Here is a 9828-nt window from a genome sequence, read left to right as displayed (position 1 = left end):
ATGGTACAAGGCAGGCGCTATCCTCTTCAAACTCACTGCCTCCCCAGCCTTAAAGGAGAAGGGGGGAAGTATTCTGTCTGCAAACGAGAAGCATTTTTCTCACAATCCCAGCCCATTTCATTTTATCTTCCCAAAACTATAGAGAAGCAACTACATAAGAATCTTACATGTTTATTCAAAAAAGATGTAGTACCCCCAGGGGGGAAAGGGGTGCACACATCAGGACACAGTTGGCAAAAAAGTCAATCAAAAATACCCCCAAAAATAATGATATTCCCTTTCTAGAGGAAGCAGATTTTTTTTTGGTATTCAATCTTACTCAGACAATTTTTCTTAAAAAAATCACATGGCTGGATCCTGGGAAGGCAGGCAGCCGCTGTACAGTATAACCGCTAGGCAAGATAGCCCGGGCCCCTCATCTGCAGGTGGGGGGCAGGCAGGACATGTTACTTCTTGGCTTTGGCTGAGTTGCGTGGTGGAGTAACTGGGCGTCCACCAGGATTCAAGCCACTGAACTGACCATATTTGCCCTTGTTCTTGTCTGCCGGTTTCAAGATCTGTTGAAAGGAAGAAAAACGTTATGAGAGGCTGGAAAAATAGGAATTGACTTTCTTCTGTGCCTAATCCGGGGGGGGGGGGAATTCCAACTGATTTTTATCTAACCTTTGCAAATGTTTCAGGGTGACAAAACTAAGCACGAAGCCTCCTGAAGTTTTAAGCATGTATTAAAATCCTTATGGTGAAAATGCAACTTCAGACACAGATCTTTATAATTAGCAAAATAAAACAGCCATAAATTCTCTAATGTAATGCCTTGAGCTTTGCTCTCTATTCTAAAGCAAGCTTTTTAAAAAAAAATCCATTCAATCATGTCTTGGAGACTGCCTAGACAAGTCCCTGCAGTTTTCTTGACAAGGTTTTTTGAAAGTGGTTTGCCATTGCCTCCTTCCTAGGGCTGAGAGAAAATGACTGGCCCAAGGTTACCCAGCTGGCTTTGTGACTAAGGTGGGACTAGAATTCACATTTTCCCGGTACATGTAATTGCACCTCTCATATTCCTCACCACACTTGTCTCTCTTCATGGTCTTTAAGCTATAAACGCCCAGTGGGCCTACACTGTATATTTTGTTTCTGAAATTATATAAATGGATAGTATAGGACAACTCCCCCCCCCACTATATTCAATTTTTTTCATTATTTTCAGAAAACTATGGACTGAGATTAGTATACTACATAGACACTTGATCTGCTTAATGTACCAAATAAAAAAGAGGACTGAAACAAATGCAAAACAAAAAAAGGAATAATGTCCAAATTCCTTTTAAATATGGGAATTATTTTTGGCAAAGAACTTCTGAGACCCTTCACCACATTTCATGATCACTTAAGATCACTAATGTGTGTGTGTGTGTATACACACTTCCTTTTCCTCAATATTCAACCTGACAGTATTTTTGCTACAATTCAAGAGCTTGCTCATGACTTTGCCACTGATAAGTTCCAAAAAAACAAACAACCCTTTTTTTGTAGCTTTTGAATCTCCATCCATCCAATGCCACACTATAGTGGCACTGCAGGTCAGATAAACGCAAACCAAAAACTAATTTGGAACATAAAGGCAGAAAAATGCATCCAATACAGAGACATAAACTGGTTTAATATACAAAGTTACTGCAATTGAGAAACGTGGTATCCGAAGTATCCCAGTTTACTATAAACCTGAGACACAATCTTGCTACAGTAGCAAGAATTTAGTGGACACGGAAATCCGTTTAAAATACAACTGATGCTTAAGTATTGTATTCAAGAATCCAAAATCTAGTTCTTGCTTCGTCCCAAAATAGTGCATCTTTGTGACTTTGGCTTTTATCATTTACCCTGGGCATAAGAAGATAACAGAGCTCTAAACAGTAGCATTTTCAAAAGTCCTTACCTGGAAGGAGCACATGAGAGTCTCATCAACACTCATCATTGCACCTGCATTGTCAAACTCGCCACAGTAATTTGGAGCAGAAAAGAGTGTTACCAGCTGCCGTTTGGCAAAAAACTCATATCCATCTTCTACCACCTAAACAGGGAGGGAGAATCCATCAATCAAATATACACACACCCTCAACCCAACTTAATGTTCCTCTTGTCAACAATATGCTTCGGCTCTTCTTTATTTCATTGTCAGCTTTTGCAGCTATGTTTCCTACCACTTCTACCTTCTCTCTTTATTTAAAACTGCAGATTCTAACTTCCCAACCGCAGAGATACCTTACTCCCACTCCAGCCAGGTGTACTCTTTCCTACTTCCTTTGTACTCTAACCTGATGTGCTCTGCAGATCAAGTCAAGATCATGTTTGTGAAGAAATTTGGCAACCACTTCCGAACCAAATGTGAAGGAGACCCCACGGTCATTTTCACCCCAGCCCTGTACATCCTTGTCAGGATCAGACCAGAGCAAGTCACAAAGCAGACCCTGGTCAGGCACGTCTGTGGGCCTCATGATCCGCCGAATCTGTTCCATAGATTGGAGGTCAGGAGAGAGTCCTGGAATACAGGGAATACAGAATTTGCATTTTAAAGGCAGATCATCTCAACATGTGGCTGTCACTAGAGGTAATTAGTAACTGGCTGTACCAGGAGTCTCTGTTTTGCAACACAATCCTCTTGGTGGACTTGGTGGGGTGGGGTGGGGGTGTTAATTGAAGAACAAAATACATCTGATAAAGTCTTCCATACTCAATCCTTTAAGCCAATTCTTACCCTTCAATGGGGTCAAAATTGGCCTCAATAAATTTTTCATCTAAAATGCTGCAACAAAGAGGAAACCCCTTATAGGAAGTCAACATGGCCTTTCACTTTTTCCCAGACTTCATTCCACCTCGTAAAGGAAGCATGCCTACACAATATGCAAAGGTCACCAAATTCCCCAATGCGCTACTGACACTGCCTATCACTTGATTCTTTTCCTGTTGACACAGATTGCGAACCATCTGGAGAAGTTCTGCATTACTTCAGTCCCCTGCTTAGAGCATTGCTGGCATCAGTAGTACAACCGAGCTTCCCCACCCCAACATTTTAGATGGCCTACCTCCATGACAGCAGAAGATTTTCTCATCAACAATGGCAGCAATAGGTAGGCAGTTGAAGCAATCAGTGAAGGTCTTCCATAATTTGATGTTATACCGCCGTTTACCTATGGAAAGCAGAGAAAGGGCAAAAATTAGCTAGAAAAGATAGAGGCTGGATTGCTTTGAGTAGCCACATTCCTGCAAGGTTTGGTGGGGATCTCCTTGGGGTTGGAGAGAAAGGATTCATGTAACACAGACACAGTATGCCACACACCATTTCCCAACCCACTACCCTCACCATCTCCATGAAAGCTTCATGGCTTCACCTCCCACCCTGCAACCTTGTTGGTATGATGCACTCACATTCATCATAAAAACCATAGATGCGGTTAATGCTTGCACACTCATGATTTCCACGCAAAAGGAAGAAGTTCTCAGGGTATTTAATTTTGTAGGCCAACAGCAGACAGATTGTCTCCAATGATTGCTTCCCCCGGTCCACATAATCACCCAAAAAGAGGTAATTACTCTCTGGGGGGAAACCACCATATTCAAAAAGCCGAAGCAAGTCATAGTACTGCCCGTGGATATCACCTGGGGGATGGCAGAAGAAAGGAAAAGAGAAATACAGAAATGATCAACAATTTATACACTGCACTGTAAGGTTTGCTGTCTTCTTTCTAAATGGAGTGGCAAGGGTAGGAAATGAATAGAATAACTTTATTGATTAGTCAAATGACCATATCAGAAAGTTTGGCATCAGCCACTATAAAATATAAAATGTGTAGGAAATGACTATCCCAGAAACAGACAGCCCGGCATTCACGGGCATCAATGTCCCTGTAGGCGTCATCTTTAATGTCTGCCAGATTTCTTGCCCTACTTTACTTTAAAAATTGATTAAATGGGAAGCTGACACAATGCAACCCAAGGCATTACCCTCTAGTATCTCTGTTTACATAGGCATTCTTAGAAAATTAAAATACTATATGCTTGCAGCTCCCTAAAAGAGGGAGGGTCTTCCTGACCAGATAAAAAGAAAAAAGCAAGCTTCAGCTGAGGAGACAATTTTGAAGGTGCCGGTACAGAGTCTTCTGCGCAACCTGTGTTTTGTGACTTGCCATGCCCACCAAGGCAACCATTTTGTGAGAGCTCCAAGGAAAGAGAAGGAGAAGACTGCAATAACATCCCACTTACCACAAATTTTGAGTGGGGCTTCTAGTTCCAGCAAGATGGGCTGGCTCAGGAAGATCTCTCGTGACTTCAGGCATAAGCCCCGAATCTCATTTTCTGTGAGCTGTACATTCTTGCCTGGACGTGATCCTTGCACTGGGGGGGAAAGATAAAAAAGCTGACACCCGCGGTCCCCAGCATCCACCTTCATGCTGGTTCACCTTCCCAGAGTTATTCCTGGCACATTCCTCTTGCTGTTTCTAGGAAGTTCTGGTGTTATAACCAAATCCTACCTTGCTCCCGGGTGAAAAGCAGAATTACCTTCCAGGACTGAGGAAGGCAAAATCAGTTAGCCAGGTCTGTGCCTGAAGGACATGCATTAGCTTAGCTTTTCAAAGGTTACCAAACCATTACTGGCTCAGGAGACACCAAATGGGGAGCTGCCATGCAGCAAGCAAAATCTTAAAGGAGCCCCATAGCTGTGCATTATTTGCTTTAGTGTAACATTTATTCTGCTCTGGAACTATTTTTAATGAAAAGCAGGCTAAACTTGATGTAAATAAATAGCCATATATAATGAGGCCAATGGAGTGCCCCCCTTCCCTGGAACTTGCACATGGGTAACTCCCACTTCACCAGAATAGCAATATGTAGCTGGCTGGCCAGAAAAAAACAAGATTAACTCATCCACCAGTTCATTACCATCCTTGATCAGCAATCTTGTCTCATTTTATCTAATACAGGAGGATTAAAGAAAACTAGAACAAGGAACTAAGAAAACTCTGCTGTAATATTCACCACTTTTGGCCATGGATGAGTAAACAAAAGCAACAAAGTGACGCAAGCGGATCAGTCAGCAGTGCTGGCAAAAACCTAAAACTTTGGGATTGCAGCACTGTCCCACCAGCAGTCCTCTACCATCAAGCATAAGCTGGCATAAACTCATTTACCCAATTGTTGCAAAGCGATAGCATTGTATCCAATACCCTTCCAAATTTCTAGCTATAGCAAAGCCAGAGTTTGTAATCAAGGGTTTCTCCTTTGCACTGCCACCTTGCATGTAACCAGCTCTGATCAAAATTAGTATATCAGCTTTGAATCAAAATCAAGTGTTGCATAAGCCTAAATCATGGGTTTAGGCAAACCTAATACTAAAATATTGCCTTATCCTGATGCCAATCTCTCTCAAACCCCACCCACCCACCTCTGCAATGGGAACAGATTTAACCTACCTCACAAGTTAAGATCAGCCAGGCAAAATCCCAGTCTTATCAGAACTAGGGCACAATTGGATAAGCTGGAAACGCCAACTCCCACTGAGCTGGTTAGCAGAAATCCAGACTCCATGCCTCCTGAATTACATGAGCCAGATGCCCAAGTGAACACTTAGGTTGGAGCTGCAATGATCTCAAATTACTTTTGAAACAGCAAAGGGTCTTGTAAGTCAACGCTGATGTATCATTTCTTCTTGGGTGTGCCGATCCCCAAAACTAGGGCAACCGCCTTTTAACGGGTGGATGTGTCTGCTTTTGAAGACAGCCTCCTCAAAAGGGCTTCAAGTTCTGGTCCTGCGACCAAGGCCAGAGCCCGCTGCTCAGTCAATGCTTCGGCAAGCCTAACACCATTCCCTCCCCACCCAAAAGGTCTTTCCCCAGGGGTAGGTCGGCACCTGCGCTTCAGCCCGCCCTCCATTTGCACCCAAGTGGAGCCAAACAAAACAACCGCAGGAATCGCCTGAGGATGAGGAATCCAGCTCTTGGTTTCCACCGTTAGCGTTAGGAAACTCCGTTCCCCGCCCGAGTCATAGGGAGAGGGCGAGTCCCTGGACACTTGTACGGCTCGATCGCTGTTGTGCTCATGATCCCATTTCCGAGGACACTCAGCCACGGCTCGCCGAATCCCGCGGCCTCCGCACACCCTCCCCGAGGCGCAAGTCTCCCATCTGCCCCGGCCCTCCGCTGAGCTCTCTCTCCATCCTGCTGAACGTCTCTTTCGGACGCCAGCGCCCGGCTCTCTTCTTCTAAGGAGAACATCAGCAGAGAGGTTTTGCAAAAGTGGCGCTTGAGCGGCTACGGTGGGAAAATCTACGCAGACCGGGGCGGGGGCAGCGCATTCATGAGATTTTAGTCCCGAACCGACCTTCGTTCCCCGGTCGTAAACTGGGCTAAATGAAGGGGATAATAAATGCCGCTTCGCCCGCGTGAATACAGGCATCTCGATTTGGGAGCACGACAGGGAGACGAAAGGTGCGCTTCAGGGCCATTTCATCCCTCTTGCGCTTGAGAGGAACTGCCGAGGCACCAGCTCGCGCGATACAGCTCGATCCCGTTCCTTTCTCCTCCGGCCCCAGAGCAGGGAAGTAAAGCCGCGGCTGGAAATCCCGGGAACTCCCCTGCGCGGGGCGGTAGCGCGCTGCTGTCTGGAAGAGGCGCTCGAGCGGGGGCGGCGCATTCCAGCGCCGGGAGGGGAAGCGAGAGATCGGAGCGCGGGCAAGGTCCGCCGCTCGCCCTTCCCCTGGAATCTGCGCGACGGGAACCCCAATAGCTTTCAGCAGTACAAAGCCGGCCCAGGCCCAGCCGCTTACCTTCCAGCAGGCGCCCGATGATGGAATCTAAATTGAGCTTCTCGCCGTCCGACATGGCGCCCTAAGAAGCTGAAGTCTCCTGGTTCCTTCCTCCCTTCTTTCCTTCCCACGGCGCGCCCCCCTCCCGCCCGTTCGGTGGTACTAGCAAGCAAGTGGAAGGGAAAGGCCGGCTTTCTTCTCCTACTTCTTGCCGAGGAGCCGCCTCCTCCTCCTGCGAAAGCAGCCCGCAAGAAAGGAAGCCGTCACCCTGCAGGTCCCGTCGTCCGCCGCCGCCGCCGCCACCTACAGGCTGGAGGGAGCAAGACGAGGCTTCTCTTGCGATTGCGCGAGCTTCGGCAGATCCCTGGAAAAAGGCGGCGGCGGGAGACTTCTGGGAACTCTGGCGTTTTTCTCATGCTGGTCTCAGTAGAGTAGGAAGAAGCGGCTGGCGGAGAAATATCGAGACTCACAACGCATTGAAAATGCGAAGTAGTTTTCGCTAATTCACTTCCTAAGAAGCTGGTGAATTGGTACCTATTATAGGCAGTTAAAAGAGAGAAAAGAGAGTGGAAAAATGCCTAGTTGTCCCACGATCAGACATGAATGCAGTATCCTATGGAAGCTGAAGTCAAAAGCTTACTCTAAGTGCAAGCAGTCGGCCTCTCCAAGTGCTTATCCCCACGGCCTCTTGGTGCAGCTCCCAGGCCGCCCTCTAGCCTGGTAGCAGAAGCTCCATCTTGATGCCAGCACGTTGCTGCTGCGGAGGGCTGAAGCCAGGGCAACACTGTCTGGCAGGAAAGTGGTGTTTCAGTTTCCCAAACAGAGCAAGCCCTCTTATGGGAACATTCTGGGTCAGCAACCAGCAGGTCCAATTGCCCTGTTGCAGGGTCTGCCCCCTCAATCCAGCCACTGGGCTTTGTACCTCCATGGCCATTTCTGCCTTGGCTGCCAGAGAGAATATCTGTAGCTCAGGGATGAACTGTAGAGTCCTGGGTGCTCTCTGAACTTGGTTGTTTGCTTGCAGACGTTTTATTACCCAACTAGGTAACATTATGAGTGTGAGTGAGTGTGGGGCACACCCACTCTCGCTCACACTGATGGTGTTACCTAGTTGGGTAATGAACCAGCTGCAAGCAAATAACCAAGCTCAGAGTGCCAAGAACTCCAAAGAGACCAGAGTTCTGCTCAGCAATCAGTTTTCTTCTTCCTTTTTTTAGATTGGGAATATCAACCCGGTGGAATATCTTGCCCTGGGTCACAATTTCTTTAGGTAAACCTCCACGCAGCAGGTCGCGCCTCCCACCATTCCAGCTCAGCCTCCCTTTCCTTCTCCAGGCCAAACTGCCACTGCATTTCTCCTTCTCTGCTGCCTGTCTCTCTTCCCCCCTCCATGCCTCCCGCAAGCACAGATACTTTGCCTTCCCTGCGCCTTGCCTCTTTGCTGCCCCTTCCCTCTCTTTGCGCTTGCTGAGAGAGCCGCCACCATCCCCAACAGCAGCAGCCACAATTAGTCACCACCCCTGGAAGGAGCTGTGCTTGGCCCTGGAGGAAAGAAGGCCAGCTGCCGAGAAGGAGAAGAAACAGGATCCTTTTCTCTGCTCCTTGCTCCCCTCAACAGACGCCACACCAACTGCTACCCTATGTGAGGGCAGTGACTGCTGGCCTTGTTCCTGCGGTGTGGTACGAGGAAGGCTGTGGGGTATCAGTTCTCAAATCAAGAAACTTTTCTTCCTTCTCAAGGATAAGAAGGAAGCACTTGACAGGGATGTGTGAATGAGGCCTAGTTTTCCTTTATGAAATCTACAGGCTGAGTTTATACAGTAGGCTAAGGCTAAAATGTGAGCCCCTAGTTTGTGACTAGTGTGAAAATCCAGTTGCAGTGGTTAGTTTATGGTTCATATTATAAAAGGCAGGCAGTTAGGTTAATTCACTAAACCATGATTCTGTGTGGTATTAGTATGTTCTGCAAACACAGCTTTATATCACTAGTGCTAAATTTTTCTACATTCATGTTTGTTCTTTCCAATTCAAGGGACAGAGAGATGAAAACCTACAGCACCACGCCTTAGGATGGGTCAAGCAAATTGCAGAAGTACAGTTAAGCCAATTAAAGCTGCCAGTACACTTCCTTGTATACAGTCACTCAGGAATTTAATTTTATGTGATGAAATTTCTGTATGGCAGCCTTTCAGTTCTTTAGGAATTTGTGAAATCTGCATTTAGATATATGCAGTAATCACACATGACTACACATTTTTCCTCTTCTGAATATGCCGAGTTTTGGAACCCATCATTACACATGGCTGGATGTGTGTTAATATCTCTTGCCATTTAGCATATATACATTAAAAAATGAAATTGGATTTGTTGAATTATTCCTATGTCACTTGAAACAGACACATTCACCCCAAATCTTGTGAGTATCAAAGAACAATCATGATTCCCACAGGAATCATCTGTGTCTTCAAGGAAGTGCAGCATGTCTTCTTGAGTCAACTATCCAACAACAGCAGAGGGTAGTGAATTTATGATCTAGATCTTGTTGAACAACCAGTGTCTGTGGTGGGGAGAGTGGGCCATAGAAAGCTTGCAGCTATTCCAGCATCTTCCAGGGTACTCTGCTGGTACTGTGCTTACACATTTGGTGAGTAAGTCCAGTTCTGAGCATGACACAAATGTACTGAGGCTATTTATAAATGAGCATCATCCATTTATAAGTTTGATAGATAATCTGAGTAATTTCCAGCACAGGTAGGAGTCATATAAACTTATTTTGGGTTTAGCTTCAAATAATGGAAATCAAGTGGACCTAAGGAAGTGGGGTGATCTTTGGAGAACTTTCATGTATAATGACTATTGTAGTAGGTCTGTCATACTGATAGCAATTTATCTCTGCCCCGGTTATACCAGAGCAGCATTTCTCAACCTTGGCCACTTTAAGATGTGTGGACTTCAACTCCCAGAATTACCCAGCCAGCTATGCTGGGGAGTTGAAGCCCACACGTCTTAAAATGGCCAAGGTTGAAAAACAC

General features: G+C 46.1%; 1 protein-coding gene across 1 annotated transcript; it reads right to left on the bottom strand.

Annotated features, from left to right (window-relative positions):
• Positions 1-155: 155 nt before the first annotated feature.
• On the bottom strand, positions 156-7104 carry PPP1CA (protein phosphatase 1 catalytic subunit alpha). Its single transcript, XM_063289020.1, has 7 exons — positions 6818-7104; positions 4258-4389; positions 3424-3654; positions 3081-3185; positions 2313-2536; positions 1934-2068; positions 156-557 (listed from the first exon to the last, which is right to left on the bottom strand). The coding sequence occupies exons 1-7, from the start codon at positions 6870-6872 to the stop codon at positions 447-449; spliced, it is 993 nt and encodes a 330-aa protein (XP_063145090.1). The 5' UTR covers positions 6873-7104; the 3' UTR covers positions 156-446.
• Between the last annotated feature and the right edge of the window lie 2724 nt (positions 7105-9828).

Source organism: Candoia aspera, chromosome 1 (assembly GCF_035149785.1).
Source record: "Candoia aspera isolate rCanAsp1 chromosome 1, rCanAsp1.hap2, whole genome shotgun sequence".
Lineage (NCBI taxonomy): Eukaryota > Metazoa > Chordata > Lepidosauria > Squamata > Boidae > Candoia > Candoia aspera.
Note: the sequence above shows the minus strand (reverse complement) of the source record. Positions and strands in the feature narration are given on the sequence as shown.